At 37.7% G+C, this 17,198-nt stretch overlaps 1 protein-coding gene, 1 long non-coding RNA gene and 2 other non-coding genes across 4 annotated transcripts in view; 3 read left to right on the top strand and 1 right to left on the bottom strand.

Moving 5' to 3' along the window:
• The first annotated feature begins 999 nt into the window (after window positions 1–999).
• On the top strand, window positions 1,000–7,686 carry rpl18a (ribosomal protein L18a). The gene is made up of 5 exons (XM_084710690.1): window positions 1,000–1,158; window positions 3,057–3,236; window positions 6,047–6,176; window positions 7,155–7,264; window positions 7,538–7,686. The coding sequence occupies exons 1-5, from the start codon at window positions 1,141–1,143 to the stop codon at window positions 7,628–7,630; spliced, it is 531 nt and encodes a 176-aa protein (XP_084566816.1). The 5' UTR covers window positions 1,000–1,140; the 3' UTR covers window positions 7,631–7,686.
• On the top strand, window positions 2,844–2,974 carry LOC146307105 (small nucleolar RNA SNORA68). The gene has a single exon (XR_014769019.1). It is a non-coding gene; the product is annotated as a small nucleolar RNA SNORA68 (small nucleolar RNA).
• On the top strand, window positions 3,997–4,128 carry LOC146307104 (small nucleolar RNA SNORA68). Its single transcript, XR_014769020.1, has one exon. It is a non-coding gene; the product is annotated as a small nucleolar RNA SNORA68 (small nucleolar RNA).
• A 2,173-nt stretch (window positions 7,687–9,859) lies between the features above and the next one.
• LOC146307102 (uncharacterized) overlaps window positions 9,860–17,198 on the bottom strand; it is a 31,716-nt gene continuing 24,377 nt past the window's right edge. Inside the window, exon 2 of the long non-coding RNA XR_014768960.1 lies at window positions 9,860–13,262. This is a non-coding gene — a long non-coding RNA (uncharacterized LOC146307102). The remainder of the gene's footprint in view (window positions 13,263–17,198) is intronic.

Below are 17,198 nucleotides of genomic sequence, written 5' to 3'. Positions count from 1 at the left end.
ATCTACTACCTCGAACACACCCACAGGTTCTTCATCTTAATATTATATTATTTACTAACAGGTGGAGGTGAAAGGAAGTGCAATCATTTGAGAGACAGATTCCTCAAAGAGATGAGACGAGAAAAAGGAGCAGGTTATGTTCAGAGTTTATGATTAAATCGTTTGTAAAAAGTGCCGTTCTTAAACTAATTATTGTCCTAACAAGATTGTTTATGAGCGATATAAGTTTTAAAGCCGTTTGGTGATGCAGAGTCATTTTCCCCGTTTGCTCCAGATCATATTAACACTTTAAATTGACATGTTATATAATCCACACAGTAAAATAATGATGAAGCAACTACAGACACTTTGAATACTTTTTACTGTTATCTGTTTTGTCTCGGTGATTTTGCAGCTCAGATCACTGATTAGAAAATTCATCATCATTTATCACAGACAATCTTAAATCAGTTCCACTCATTTTACGTTGGTTTGGTGAAAAACTTCAGTGATGTCCACGTCTCTGTCATCATAGGACAGAGTCAGACAGACTTCATCATGTTTAAATCTGCTGGATGGAGTTTTATTGTTTAATGTGCAGTTTTCATGTTAGAATAAACGGCAGCATTAAGACCACATTTAGTCCATCAGACATTTTCTGACATCATTCTTCTTCTACTGCTTTATTTGCAGCAACAGTGTTGCTTTTTGCCGTAATGTATTTTGTATATTTTCCACAGCTCATAATTATAACAACTTGATGATTTTGACTTAAGTGGCTCGCGATCGTTTCATTTCATGTGGAAAAAGAGTCAAATGACGCAACAAACGCCCCTTTTATGTGAGCGCGCACAGTGTCTGAAGACGAAAGCCTGGATTAACAAAGTGAGTTCATAACCACCATCGTGAAACCCGTTATCTCTGATCGAGGTTTTAGGTTTTGTTGATCCAGATCATTCAAAGAAAGCCTGGCTGTGTTGAGCTTGCTTCGTAGTACACTCCTCAGCATATGTTTGACGAACATGAACCCATCTTCAGCCCCTGTAAAAGCCTCCCTGTAGCCCCGTTGGTCCCGCCTCCTCGCGCTCCTCGCTCCATTTGACATGCGCAGTCTCCGCCCTGCTGCTTCCTCTTTTACTGTGGCAGTGAGCGAGAGACACCATGAAGGCGTCCGGCACAGTACGTAAAACTCTTTATTTACCGATATCTGTTGATCACACGCGGGCTGTATGAACCTATATAGCTTTATAACGTCGTGTTTGCCAGATTTATGTATTAATGTCACCAAAAAGTCCACATTTAAACGATATTTTGTGTCTTTTTCGCACCGGTGCGTTTTACGGTTACAACATGGCGTCCGCGGCACCATGTGGACGACTGTGTCTATGAATGTGTCTGTGTGTGTTACAGTTTGAGACCTAAAACATGACCTATTCACTAACAGTAGCGGACCCCTGAGAAATCTGGACTTTATTAGTTATTCCGCTGTATTGTCATTTTAAGGTGCCGCATGATTAGCTGTTAGCCTGAGCACTAAGCTATTTTGGTTCATATGGAAGCTAATGTTAGCCTAGCATGTTAACATGGTGCAGTGGTATGCTCTCAACGTGGGTTAAACATGGGACACGTAACTGGTTTTAATGCCTTTCTTTAATATGAATTGTGTCTCAAGGTTTGAATGTTTGTAGAAATAGCTAAAACTTAAAATAATCGCAGCTGTGTAGCTCCTGGTGAGGTTAGTTTGTCGAGAATAACGTGCCAACTTCTGCAAAACATCTGATTGCAAGCAGGCTGCCACAAATATTATTTTAGCCTCAGGAGTTTGGTCCATTGCACAAAAATACCCTGAATTAAAGCCACACAAATGGTCAAATCTGTTTGTGACAGACAGAAGTAAGGTGTAATAAATTGTCACAATATAAGAACACTGAGTTTAAATACAAACTATGAAGAGACCAAAGGTTATAATTATGCTAAATGACTTCAACATTTTAATGAATCAAAATGAAATTTCTTTAAGCATTACATGAAAATGCTGTGCCTAAACTCACATACATGAAATTGCAGAGAAACTGGGTATTCACAGGGTCTCTGTTAGAGCAACGGGTATGTTTTTACAGGCCTAAGATGAGACAAATTTACGGTAAAAATGAAAATAATTAAGAAAAAACTTACCACATACATATGCACAACATACCACCACTCTTGTACAATTTTGAGACGATTATTATGCTTTGTGCTCCACTAGACTACGTTTATTTGGAAACTTTAGGTACATTGCATATTATCGTTCATACAAAATATGACTCCCATTATGATGTATTGTAGATTAAGTGAGGCAGAGTGGTGGATATAATGAAACCAATAAAGTGTGTACAGCGTTGTTTCGTTGTATAAAATTTTCTTTCCTTGTATGTTGTTCAGCTTGTCAATAAGATAAAAGCAGCTGTCATGACCTAAGCATGTGCAAAAATTGGCCTGAAATGCATTTAGCAGCTGTACATAATTCAAACATTCATTGTAGCAATCCTTTTTATAAAATAAAAATTATTACATTAAATATGAAATATCGTGGTAGATATTGCCACAGATATGATACTGAGACCTTTTATGTAAGATATTTGATACGTTGTTCCATCGCTCCTGCAGACAGAGGTGGTGTATTTTCCCATCTGCAGTAGGGTAAAGAAAATGACTGTGAAAACCCTTAATATTGGAGCTGATCTTTAATTTGGCCTAAAATTAGTTTGTGTATTAACGCACTACGCCTGTGCAACGCCTGTGGTCTACTTGTAAAGAAGGAAATGACCCCCATGAGTGTTAACATTTTTAAAAACAGTCAGTCTTCTTCATGTTCTTGACTTCATGCACCCAAACCCAAAGTTCATATCTATCAGTGGTATGATTTTGTCTGGTGTGCAAACAGAAAACTGATCCTTGTCGCCTTTCTCTGATGCTGCAGTGCCTTTGAAAGTGAATTCAAGGGTCAACAAGTTCCGTCTTTAAACGCCTCATTGTGTGAACTTTGATGTGAAACAGTTTGGATCCTAACAGGTGACTCTTTCCTCTGAACACAGCTTAGGGAGTACAAAGTCATTGGGCGTCTGCTGCCCTCTGCCAAGAACCCTGCCCCTCCTCTGTACCGGATGAGGATCTTCGCCCCCAACCATGTCGTGGCCAAGTCCCGCTTCTGGTACTTCGTCTCCCAGCTGAGGAAGATGAAGAAGGCCTCTGGAGAGACAGTCTACTGTGGCCTGGTGGGTCTTTGAACTACACAGACTAAAGTTCTGCGTTGGTGGAGGAATCTAGGGCTGAACAATTCATCCAAATTGTAGTATTGTCTACTGCAATTTTCAAATTGCAGGATGCACAGAATTTGTCGAACGTGAAATGTGTCAGAATACCATTTTAAATTAAATACTGTGCCGCAGAGGCATCCTGTCAATACATCATTCTCTAGACTTGAGAAAACATCTTTAAGTTCAGATCCCTGAAAAAAAAGACACTATAATCATTGTATTTTAATTGAAAATGAGAATGATGTAAAAATTATCCTATCCTCTAATATTGTAAATCATATTGCAATATCACAATAATTACAACTGGATATTTCTTCAAAATTGTTGAGTCCTAGTTGAATCATTTTCAGCTGTGTGGACAGACCAGTCAGGATTATCTGATGGGTTATATGTTGTATAATAACACAAAATATCTTAGAATGTGAAAAACATGTTGTTACAAACTTTTCACTTTATGATGTGAAACTGATCTATTTTTTGCTTTTCTAGCAAAGTTCTACTCGTCTTGTTAAAACTTAATTGCTCAAAACCAGCTTGTTCAGGTATAAAGATTCATTCTGGTGTCACTGATTCAGAAATTTTCAGACTACTTTTGTGAAACTTAACTGTTGATAAACTTCAGTTAAAATATAAGAGTATAAGTTCAATAAGAGAACATGAATTACACTTAAAATGAGTCTCCACTGACTCCACATCAGATTTTAATGTCCCTCCTGTTCATGCACCCAAACCCAAAGTTCATATCTGTCAGTGGTATGATTTTGTCTGGTGTGCAAACAAAAAAACTGATCCTTGTCGCCTTTCTCCGATGCTGCAGTGCCTTTGAAAGTGAATTCAAGGGTCAACAAAAAGCACCTTTAAATGACATGAGAATGGTCGTCATAGCAACGCCACAAACTGCTGCAACATGATTTTCAATGTGACAAATACACAGGAACAACAGAGGACAAATGTTCATCAGCAAACAAACACAGAACGTTTGCAGTTCATCAGTTGACCACAGTGTGTTTTTAAAAGTCTGAATAAAAAGTGCAGGATGTTGCACAAGTGACGCTTCTCTGACCAATCAGTGGTCTGCAGTGTTTTCACGTCACGTTTAGTTTCAGCTCAGCTGGCTTGGAGCCTCAACTGAGGTAAAAAAAACTACCAGGTACAATTCACAACGTTGACAAGAGAAAGAAGCAGACTGAGATGAGCAGCAGTGGAAATGTGGCACTAAATCCAAAATATCTCTAGTTTCAGTATGAATAGGCATTTAGAAATTAACCGACCTGTAGGACTGAAACTAATCACTACTTTACAGTCTGTTTTAATTGTGTTCTGCTGCCACAAATAAATAAATGGATGTTTGGAAATGCAAACATTCAAGCCATATTTTTGTTGATTCTGAAATCCTGCATGCAGGTGCAGTTGTCTTTAAACTACAATCTAGCTAACAAACTATCTTATCAAGGCCAGTCCTCATCGTCCACATGTCCAATGCGTCTCCTCTTCAAATATTCGTGCATTACTGATGTGCTCTGATGATAAAAAGGTGCTGTCATAAATCTTGCAGATGATCCTTTTCTTTGCTGTGTTGAGCCTGAAATGCTCCCAGAATTAAGCCAGTTTGTTCTGGTTTGTTTACCTGTCACTTCCTGGTCACTGTTGTGCCTCTCAGCAGAGATGGGCAACTTGACAACTTTGTCATGAAAGCAAAAAATAAATCCGTTTCATGTTATAAAGTGAAAGGTTTGTTAGAACAATGTTTTTCACTTTAGAGCAGTGTTCCCCAGCCCTGGTCCTCAGAGCTTCACTGTCCTGCATGTTTTAGATGTTTCTGCTCCAACACACCTGATTCACATGATCAGCTCGTCATCAAGCCTCTGCAGAAACCTGACAACAACCTGATGATTTGAATCAGGTGTGTTGGAGCAGAAACATCTAAAACATGCAGGACAGTGAAGCTCTGAGGACCAGGGTTGGGAAACACTGCTTTATAAGATGTTTTGTATTATACAACAAACAAAATTGTCACAAGATTTTTTTCATGTGATAAAAAGATGAAACTTTGTTATATACCCTTTTTAAACCTCAAATCTTATATTCAAATCTGCAAAAGTGGATTTGCAGGGCTTTAAATTCATTGTCAAGCTATTGTCTTTTTTTTTTTTTTTTTTTTAGATGTCACCAAAAGTGTTTTATTTTGTAGCTTTTCATCTTGATGTGCTACATAGAAATTGTTCCCTTTCAGGAAGTTGCGATTTAATTTAATTAACGCAAATTCAGAATGAACTCTGTACAACCTCGCAATTTTGTCCAACTTTTCTGCAAATTTGACCAATCATAGCAGAGTCTGTCTCAGTGAACCGACTCAGTGTTTACTATTTAGTATTTTTATTGCTTTATTTTGTTGTGGATTCTAAAAAGAACACAAGGTTTGTCCAGAGTGCAGTTTTATTCTCTCTGGAACAAGTTTCCTTTGTTTTTATGAATTACCCAAAAAATCTCAACTCATTTCATGTTCATTGCAAAATCACAATATGCATTGCAATTTCTTAGAAAGCTCACACTGAAATCAGGCATTTTAGGCTGCAACAATCCTGAAACAGCAGAATCTCATGCTCTTGTTTTCAGTTTTGTAAGTGCTGGTATCAAGATTGAATTTTACTGTCAGTAATCTGCCGTCGGTCTGTAGAAGCAAACACATTGACTCTGTCCACAGTGAGTCTTAACAAAGACTGAATATGTTGATTAATAATTCTGATGGACGTCTTCCTGTCGTTCAGGTCCATGAGAAGACCCCCCTGAAGGTGAAGAACTTTGGTATCTGGCTGCGTTACGACTCCCGTAGCGGCACCCACAACATGTACAGAGAGTACAGAGACCTGACCACCTCTGGAGCCGTCACTCAGTGCTGTGAGTACACACAGAGACACAGAGACACACACACACACACAGACACACACACACACAGACACACACACACACACACACACACACACACACACACACACACACACACACACACACGGCAAACAAAATAATGCCTTGTTAACTTTATGGCTAACGTTGGCTGTTTTTCAAATCTTTCCTGTTTGGTCCTGAATCAGATCATTTAGATTTTTTTTCTTAAACAACCCAAACTGATTCATGGATTATCAAAGTATTTTGTGGTCAATGTAATAATAGATTATTTGATTAATCTTTGCAGCTCTAGTTAAATATCAGCTGGTTTTCAACCAGGTGTCAGTCAGATTTTCCCATTAGTTTCCAGTGGTCACTAGTCTTCCTTCCACACAACAACAACAACAACAACAACAACGACAACAACAACAATATAAAGACATGAGTTTAAAATCACACTATCAGTGAGAAAATAAATTCAATTTGAGCCAAACATTAAAACAAAGATGAGTGAAATGACTCTCAGACACTCGGCACCAAATCAATTAAAAAAAAGTTCCAGAACTTTCACAATAAAATTTATGATTGATAAATTTAAGTTTCAGTGACTTTTTGAAGGGATGTTTGTTTTTGATCAGCTGATGAGGAACAGATTCCAAACTGAAGAACCTCTGTAAAGAACAGTTCTCATCAAACAGTTTGTTGGACTTTGTACTACCAGAAGACCAGGACTCATTAATCCAGAGAGTGTCAGAGCCTGAGAGACGTGAAGATGAAAAGACCACATATTAAATATATATACTTGTATCAGATAACATTTGGAACACACTCAGAAATGTTTGGAAAATCTTTTGATTGATCAAATTTGTATTATTGATTAATCATGACCTTCCCTACAATAAAGCAGATGTTATTAATCTTCTCTAACCTGTTAAATCTGGTGTAAAAGTGAAGTTGTGTCAAACCGTCTCTTGTCTTTTTGTCTGTCAGATCGTGATATGGGAGCTCGCCATCGTGCTCGCGCCCACTCCATCCAGATCATGAAGGTGCAGGTGATCGCCGCCAACAAGTGTCGCAGACCTGCCATCAAGCAGTTCCACGTGAGTCTCCGTCACGTCATGACGGCGTTTGTGTTTCCTGAGTCCATCGCTGTGGGCGGGTCTCTCTCTGGACTGCCTCCATGTTTGTCAGCTCCAGATAAAAAAACCCGCCACACAAAAAGCCAGATTCCTCTTCCAGATTTCCAGCTTCCATCTTCAAACCTGGCGGTTCTGAAACTGGCAACAGACTGTTTAACTAAACTGCTGATATTAAGATAAATTTCATCCTCGTTGTCTGAAACTGAACGTGATTTCCTCTGATTCCTCCTGCAGGACTCCAAGATCAAGTTCCCTCTGCCTCACAGGGTCCTGCGTCGCCAACACAAACCCCGCTTCACCACCAAGAGACCAAACACCTTCTACTAAGAACAGTTTTTCATTTTGTGCGGGAAAGAATAAAAATAATCTAGTAGAAAAACACATCTCATGTTGTCATTTTTATTTTTTAGTATCAGCCTTCGTCTGTGGACGTCCCCGACATGAAACGGTTCCTGATTTAACCAACAACGTTAAGGTCACAAGTCGTCCTTTTTGGGGTTTTATTTTCAGCCTGATATGCAGCTGAGCCTGACCTTTGACCCCCCACTGCAGAGATGTAACTGATGTTGCAGCATTTGTCCACAAGATGGCAGCGTTCTCTAAGACAGGCGTGTCCAAACTGCTCCACAAAGAGCCGAGTGGCTGCAGGTTTTTGTTCTGACTGATCGACAGCACACCTGATTCTAATCAGCTGTTTGAAGACTGAACTCAGGTGATGAAATGAGTCGAGTCTGCTGTTCTGCGGCTCGGTGGGAACGATCACCTGCAGCCACGAGGCCTTTTAATGGAACAGTTTGGACACGTCTGATCTGAGACATGAAGGTGGAACAGCTGATGGAAACAGTTGATTCAGCGGTTTCACCTTCAGCAGCTTGTTACAGTCAGTTCAGATGATCAGCGTTCACAGATTTTAAAATGTATACAGACAGAAATGAACCACAGTCACAAGATTATTTTAATTTACTTTGTTCACAAGAGTTCACATAAATTCAACCAATCCCTATGAACTCTGCAGTTTTGTCCGAACTTTGACTTTCCTGCAAATTTGACATCAGACATGTTCATCTCTCTGAACTCTTTTTTTAATATTTTTTATTTTGTCACAGTCCTGAAAAGAACCAACAGCCACAACAATCCCAAAACCAGCCTGTGAAATCCTGAACAGACTGAAAATGAACCTGTTTGAGTTTCTGTAAATATTTCTCAACATAAAATACAACAGAAATTTAAGAAAAAAAAACATGCAGAGTGAAATCTGATAAACTGGAGAATATAAGGGGTCACTAACATTTTGACTGAACTGCAGTGTAAATGTCTCCTGTGGCATAAAAAATTATGAGTAACATTTTTACCTTTTCTTATTTTCCACTTTTTGGACTTTAAATAAGTGTAACTGTTGAAAATGATACCAGTTTATGATGAGTGATAATTACATCTCCTCTAAAGCTTTACTTTTTTACTTTTTCTTTTTTAAAGAAAGGAAAGAAACTGCAGTATTTACAGAAAAAGACAGTGAGAGGTATTATATGAAACTATTTTTTAAACATGAACATTTTACAGTGGAGGACGTGGTTTTCAGTGACGTGTGTGAAGTTACACTTGAAGAAATATATGGATGAAAGAAATGATTTCCATTTACTAAATTTTTTTATTTATAAACTTAATTTTAAGATTTGGCTGTAATTAGAAAAAGAAAATCTATGATAAATTAATTTTTTATCTTGTGTGACTGAAAATTCACATCAACAACCCATAAATATATTTGATTTTTCTTCCTGGTGGTTTTTGTTCTTGACTTGTATTATTGGATGTGTACGAAAGGATAAAGTCAGGTGACCTTCATCGTCGTGGTAACAGTAAACGTGATTAACAGTGAAACAGTGAGATTTTGGTTATAGTTAGGCACCAAAACTACTTGGTTAAGTTTAGATTTGGGTTTAAATGAAGTAAACTTGTTAAGTCACAGAGTTGCCGTTGTTCTGACAATACACGTTCTCCCTGGGTTCTATCCTCTTAATATGGAAATCTTTTTGATGTCCAGGAAAGGATGAAGTCAGGTGACCTTTGTTAGGTGACTTTGTTGTCATGGTAACAGTAACACACAGTCAACATAGTGAAAGATTTAGGCACCAAACTACCTGATTAGATTTTGAAAAAATAAATTGTTTGGGTTTAAACTGAGTAAGTTAGTTTCACCAGTAAACTTTTCTAACCTTTAGGCCCCGTTTTATTCCGTTGTTCCAGTGGCTCGTTATTTTCAAACACCGAAAATATGAAAAATGTCCCGTTGGACCAAAAGTATATTTGTTCAACAACCGATTATTTTGAAAGCAAACGCCCACTGTTCTGAAAATGTACGTTCCCTGAAGTTTTTGTCCCTGATATTGTAGAAAATCAGACGTGCAGGAAAGGAACTAAGAAGAATAATGTTCTGTTGGAACGATGGTCAGGCCCCAATCTGAAATCAATGTTTATACAAAAGAAATGTTGGTTAATCGTTTCATAAATTTATAAATGAAATGAAACCTTCGTCAGTCACCAGCCAACAGCCACATCTGAGTTTGTTTCAGTTTATTTCATAACTCTTCTGCATATATTATTAACAGTTTAACAAACAGGATTCTCTTTGTTAAAAACACAATGTAACATTAACGGGATGAGGTTTAACATGTGATACACTTAAACCACTTATACACAGAGAACGTCAGAAAAAAGTTTGGCTTATTCAGACCAGTTTGGCAGCGTTGTTTCAGGGGATGGTGTCAGTAAAGGTACTTGATGATTCACACTCATCTGGACTCCACACAGAGGAGAAGGGAAACTACCTCCACTACTGTTGGCAGAACACAACGTCCCTGGACGGATACGAACGAAGGGCTGGACTCAGTCGAAACCATGCATTTAAAAAATAAAGTTACACTTTGCAGGAAGGAACGTGTACGGTGGCTTTTCAAGAACTATTCTCAAAAATGCTGCAAAATGTGGAACGATATTTGTGGACCCTGAACTTCAGTTTGTGCCTCTGATGGGATCACAGTTTCCACATGACTTTTCTGTCCAGTCACAGAAATAAACATCAGAAAGAAAAGAGGTCCCAGTCCAGCTAGACTTCATGTTCATGACAGCCGTTATATCATGATTATGATGGTGTAATGTCAGTCTTATGCACACTCCATCAAATGAAGTGTTGCCATAGATTTAAGTCTTTTTGAATGAAAACACGATTCTGAAACGTGACACAATGATTCCATGAGAGGAACAAACTGAATCCAGGGTTCCACCGATGAGTTTAATTGAGTTCATTATTTAAAAAATCAAATGTGTGTGTGTGTGTGTGTGTGTGTGTGTGTAGCGTTAATGGAGGATGTTTGTAGGAGTTCAGGGATAAGGCTGGACATCTCCGATCTACACAGTACAGGGATAGCAGCTTCAAGGAAACACAGAACACATTTCACAACTGCAGGAAACAGGATTGAAACAATAAAACAGGATCTACTGTAAATTCTCAGATAGCAGCCGAGAGGCAAGAAATTCTGCAGGTAATTTGTTCATGTTGGTCAGAAACCTCCGTCTGTAACCTGATCTGTTAACTCCTGTTCTGTTTCTCATCAGAAGTCATTTAATTTGTTAAAAGCACAGGGAGAACAGAGTTACGACTTTTACTCCTGGATCAGTTTGAAGTCATATTTTGTCAGTTTGAACAAAGTTTGGCTGCACTGTGTGTCTTTGAGACTGAACCACATCCCTCTGTTTTTCTCTTTACACTTTCTTCACATCGTCTTGTTTCTGGATGAATAACAATGAGTCTAACTCATTTTATTTTATTTTCTCAGACATTAACATTAATAGACCAAATCTACTGCTAGCCAAGCTGCAAGCAACTTAAACTGGCCTCACACTGCAGGAGTTTTAACATTTTGAAATCTGGTTGCATCAACTTCAGGAGAAACTTCACAGATTCTCTCTAATCTCAGACATGCACGCACTACAAGATTTTAAAATAATGGCACATGCTGCAGGATATTATCAAGATTATCATGCTGTAGGAAGCTCGATCTCACATGATTTCATGTTGAAACATGTAAACAATGGAACTAATGCTTTACAATCAGAAAAAATAGAAACAGAAGTTAAATGAGTCTGGATGAGAAAATGTAGAAAATTCTTCAGCCAGAACTGGAGGTGAGGTTTTAACTGTCAGGTTTAGTCAACAGCAGTAGACTCGCTAACGTTAGCCACCAGAGCTAAAGTGTTCACTGTTGCTTGGCAACATGTCTCTTTCTGAATCAGAGAAAAATCTGCCTTAAACTCCTGCAGTGTGGGACTAGCATTAGCAACATCAGCTAACAAGGCACAAATCTAACATGAAACTTTCTCATTTGAGAAACTTTCTCAAAATAATTATTTACTTATCTCAAAAATAGGACTTAGTATCTCAAAATACTGACAAAATTTGTCAAAATAATCACCTAATATTTTTTTTTTAAAAAGAGGACATTTCTCAAAATGATTTAGAAATAATCATAATAAAAATAATGAGAAAATTTCACAAAATAATGATTTAAAATCTCAAAATGAGCAAATTCCTCAAAATAACTGGATACTTTCTTAAACTAATGACTATTTTGAGAACGTTTCTCATCATAATGACCTACAGGATCTTTTGGGACAAATATTTCAACTGTTCTTTTCCTTAGAACTTTAACTTGTCAAATGAATGAACTTCCTTCACCTTCAGAATGGCAAAAACAAAACAAAACAAAAAAAAACTGACTTTGGTGTTCATTGGTTTGGGGTTTTGTCCAGGATACCAACAGGTTCACAGCATCTATCTAACCAACTTATTTTATTTGATCTATATTTCCCCCTTCCTTCATTTTAGACCAGGCTACTATATGAGACCAGGCCATTATTCGGCTTTTATTTGAGAATTTACAGTATTTTGTCTGTCATTCTGGCTCACACACTCATTCATTGTTCTCACAGACACACATACTCATGCCACTTATAGTTGCTTGATTGATATGTAGGAGGAAGTACAAAATAACAGCAAGAAGAACAGGCCACACAAAGGTAGATAATACTAAATACTTCAGATTCAAGCCCCTGAACAGACAGTAGAAACCAAAAACGTCGCTCGAAAAAATCCAACAGCTAAGATGAGCTGACAAGAGGAGCCTGCGGCGTCGGCTCCTGGACTGTGAGACCCTGAATGCATCTTGCTGTTCGGGACACTGGTGTGTTTAAACCGCCTGGTGCATTGTTATCTGAGATAGGCTATGGCTTTGGCCCTGGTCAGAGCAGGAGGGGGTGTCGTCGAGGAAAACTAAACTCGGACAAATCGTCTTCAGCAACAACCAAACGTCCTCTCTGCCTCAAAATGTGTTCAGATGATTTTTTCTTTTTCTCCCCTCATCTGTCTTTATACCATTTTAGAAAAATAGAAATCAGGAAAACATCGTTACAAAAATAAACCAAAAAGTTTGTCCAAAAAGTCTACATCCACATGACAACTTCACAGAAATATGGACTGATATTGCACAGCGAGGGATTTCTTCAGATATGAAGCAAATCACTGACACAATTTGTAGAAAAAAAAAAGAATATGTTAGGACGTTAAAATGATCAAAATTTGCATGTCCTGGTTAGATCTGATCGATTTTTTTTTTCTCTAGAGAGCAGCAGCAGTGTGATCCCAGGCCCTCCAACATCAGGCAGATTCATCCTCTGAGTCCTGCTCCGAACAAAAACAACAACAAAAATATATTTAAAAAAAAAAGCAAAAGAAAATCTTCAGAAGTTTCACTGGTGAAGTTTGGTTGAAGGCACAGAGTTCCAAAAAAGGGTGTTGGATGCTGATTGTTTTGAAGTGCAGCAGCAGTTTTTTTGTTTCCTGGAGGAGGGGCTTCCTGCGGGCGGATCGACTCTCCTGATGATCGGAGGGCAGGGCTTCAACTCTCTGTGGACACAAACAAAGACAGGACCAAGACGAGTTTAGTCTCATTTCAGAGGTCAAGATACATAAAAATTATTAAAAGTACATCACAAGTTTTCTCAGTTATGTTTCAATCTGGAATCAGGTTGGAAGGTCAGTCGTTTTAATGAGCGTCACAAATCTATACTGTTTTTTTGTTTTTTGCTGTAGTTTATATTTTAGCCACTTGGGGGCAGCAGACACAAGACACATCTTCACCTTTAAAGAGTAATTACCGGTATTTTTAAAACTGGGCCCTATTTTTATGATACAATATGATATAATTCACTTTATTGTCCCTTTAGGACACTGGTTCCCAAACTTGGAGGACATAGAGTCACTGCACACGGGTGGATGATTGGAGTCAACTGATTCCAATTTATTGAACAGTGTATTTGTCCTGGTTTTGGTTTTTGTTCATTTCCTGTTTTATTTTGGTAGTCTTGGTTCTCCCTCACATGTCTAGTCTTTACTTCCTGTCTTTTTTTTGATTGTCATGTCTTTCACCTGTTTGCCCACCTGTGTCTTGTTAGTTCCTTCTGTTTAGTCCCTGTGTTCCTCAGTGTCTTTGTCAGTTCGTCCTTGTTCTTCATGTTTGTCCGTCTGTGTTCTGTGTCTCCCTCCTGTGATTCTTCTGTTTTTTTGTTTTTTTTTCCCTGGCTTGTTTTTGAGTTTGCCTTTTTGGATTCTGTTTCGTTGGACTCTGGATTTTGACCTCCCTGCATTTCATGTAAGCCTTTGTTTTGTTGTTTTATTTAATTAAACCCTTTTTTTTTTAACTGGAACTCCACCTGTGAAACCACAACAGTATTTGTGTTTGTGGTGGAATAATGCAGATTACATCATGAGAATAATGATGCACACATTTTCAACACGATTCTACTAAAATATAAAGTAATTATTGGTTGTTTCACTAAAATATTGAAATATTAGTAACAATATAACTTTCTTTTTAAAACCTTTTACAGGAACTTTTCAACTTCCTGCCAAAAACTACATAAAGGCGGCCATGTTGGATCAAATATGACATGAATGACGTGCTGTTTGTTGGTGATTGATTCTAACCAGGAAAATAAAATAAATAAAAAATCTTAACAGAAATGCAGAAAACTTCTGTGCAGTTACAGAATTATGTTTTATTTTAAAACCTGTAGTTTTATGAATTTCCTGGTTGGACCGGTTCATGTTCAGTCTGTCGGGATCAATCCGGGACAAAAACTATAATCGGCGCTCAGACTCAGTTAGAACAGAGCGATGTTCTTGTGAATGTTCCTGAGAGTGGGTGGTCATCAGCTCAGGGTCTCTATCTGCTCCTCCCACCCCCACCTTTCACCATCTTCCTCGAAGTTAATCCCCCCCCACAGCGGCAGATGGTGCCGGCAGCGACCGCGGCCGTGCCCTCAGCAGCTCCTGTAGTTATGAATGATTGCACGGGTCTTAGGCATTAAGTTGGATCAGTGTAATCCACCGCAGCATATGCAGCCGCCTGCAGGGCCAAATCCAGCAGGCAGGAGAACTTCCCTCCTTCACTTTCACTCCTCAAAATGCCCTTCGAGGAGGCCGCGAGGTGTTAACATGGCCTCCAACACGCCGCCGCCGTCACCCTGCTCCCCCAGGTTTCGTTCCCTCTGACCTACCAGCTCTTTACTTCATGATCACACAGAAAAAATCTGAGCTTTAAGATTAACATAAAAACTAAACTGAGATCTGGAAGTTTAATTTCATCTCATGAACTTAAAATTCACACCGGAGGCGAGACGTCATGAGTCAGTGAGCGCGGTGAAGGTCACTGAGACGTCTGTCGCTTCAGTCCACAAACTGTCTGCAGAGTCTCAAACTCTGATGTATCGTCACTGTTTTTATATTTAAAATGATTAATACCAACACGACAATTACACACTTATTACAGCTTATTACAGCTTATTACACTCTATTACAGGGTGTGGGTGAGAATTTATTCTTTGAGGATCTGTGATATTTGTTCTTTTTACTTTCATCTTACTTTAGTAACTCACAGATTTTGTTTCCTGCATTCTGGTGATTTTTACAGACTGAAGATAAAATAAAATGAAGTACACTGCAACAGCATTTTTATGTTGAGTACCTTTAATTTTACTGTTAATTTTCATAAAAGAGTGGAGAATAATTTGTCCGTCTGTCTTGAACTTGTGTAAATCTCTGACATGAACTATTTCATTCATTCATATATTTTTCTCTCGGCTCCTGAAAGTCCAGTTTGGTGAAGTCGTCTCGTTTTCTGGATGGAAACAGTCGATTTTTATAGCAGTGCAGGATTTAAACACGCTGCACAGAAACAGACTGTGACAATGAAAAGAAAAAAAAAAGTGTGAAAACTGTGATCCTGACAAAATCAAACACAGAGTCACAAGGTGAAAACAAGACCAACTGTACTCTTGATAAGATAATTAAGATAATTATCATATTATAGTTACATATTTTTATTCTTAATAATCCTGTATTTCTGACACATTTTCACACACTTCTGTTTTTTGATGTTGTTTAGTTGCCAGTATTTTCCCCTGACAGTATCTAAAAGTAAAAGTATTAATGTCAGCCTGTAGAAAGACTCTATTAAAGTATCAGCATCAAAAAGTACTTACTGTGTACTGTGTTGGTTCAATGTTTATTATTTTATTAGATTATAATTATTGATGCATTAATGAGTTCATCACTTAAATGCTGCAGCAGATTAAAGTGCAGCTCATTTTAGTTACTTTATTTACTGCTGGTAACTCAACATATAATAATTAATCATGATTTATTTCTGATTATGTTTTAATAATAATAATGTAAATAATGTAGAGAAGCTAAATGTTGTTGAATAAATGTAGAGGAGTAAAAAGTTTCCCTCTTAAATCTGATGAAATTAAATATAAAGTAACATTAAACAGAAATACTCGAGTAAATGTACTTAGTTACATTCCCCTCTGTGAGCCTCGACTCACACTTTGATTTTTCATTCATAAAGCGACGCCGTCACCTTCCTGTGACCTCGTCCACCAGGGTTTCTCTGAATGGTTTAATCATTGATTATCCCGCTGCCATCAGTCGACTGTAATCACTGTCTCATCCGTCCTCAGCAGGACGTCTCCATCCGTCCTCTGTCCTCAGTCTGAAGATGCATTTAGGAAAGTCAGAAACCCAAACACCGGCCTCAGTGTCAATTTAAAATCTGAAACTTAAAAATGGGCTCATGTCTTCTGGTTAACGGTGTCTTCAAATCAAATGTAAATCAGGATTTAACAAACAAAACAAAGCATGACTTTATCTTCATTTCATTTCATTTTCTAATGTTTTTATGAATTCATACTTTGTTCTTTCTGCTTCTTCTGACAGTGATCAGACAGAATAAATCCAGATTTATTATCACATGTGATTAAATTCTTTATATTCATCAGTTCTGATGATCTGATCACAACAGTTCAAACAATCTCTGTGATTTCGACCCTGCAGTTTCCTCCATCACTGCAACTTTTCCACAAATTTAACAAATCAGTGTGTTTTCCTGTGAGTCGCAGACACAGCAGGTCCACGTCCCAGTGTCACACATGTACGTCTCAACACTGTAAACAAAATAAACTGGTTGGAACAATTTAAAATTTCAAGGCGACACACTGCATTTTTTTTAAACTCAAACTCTAAAGTCTTGAAATAAACTTTAAAAAGTTTAATACCTTTAATCTTCAGTTAAAATAATTTACTTTTCTTCTTTACATAAACATAAAAATCTGAGTTTAAGAAACTAAAAAAAGTAAGCTGTGAATCTGATTTCCTTTTTTGTGCCTGAAAAATTAAATAGTTTTAATTAAAAATATTCAAATTGTAACATTTACTTTCACTTCAATACATTTAATCAATATGTTTCAAATACAATATTTTGAGTTTGTAAAATTCAAACAT

This window comes from Lutjanus erythropterus, chromosome 22 (genome assembly GCF_056507025.1).
Source record: "Lutjanus erythropterus isolate fLutEry1 chromosome 22, fLutEry1.hap2, whole genome shotgun sequence".
Classification (NCBI taxonomy): Eukaryota; Metazoa; Chordata; class Actinopteri; order Lutjaniformes; family Lutjanidae; genus Lutjanus; species Lutjanus erythropterus.
Note: the sequence above shows the minus strand (reverse complement) of the source record. Positions and strands in the feature narration are given on the sequence as shown.

What these genes read in the sequence shown, in the direction of transcription:
- rpl18a (XM_084710690.1), top strand. An exon ending in TGGAGCCGTCACTCAGTGCT is followed by an intron (nt 6,177 to 7,154) that starts GTGAGTACACAC and finishes TTTGTCTGTCAG; the next exon opens with ATCGTGATATGGGAGCTCGC. An exon ending in CTGCCATCAAGCAGTTCCAC is followed by an intron (nt 7,265 to 7,537) that starts GTGAGTCTCCGT and finishes TTCCTCCTGCAG; the next exon opens with GACTCCAAGATCAAGTTCCC.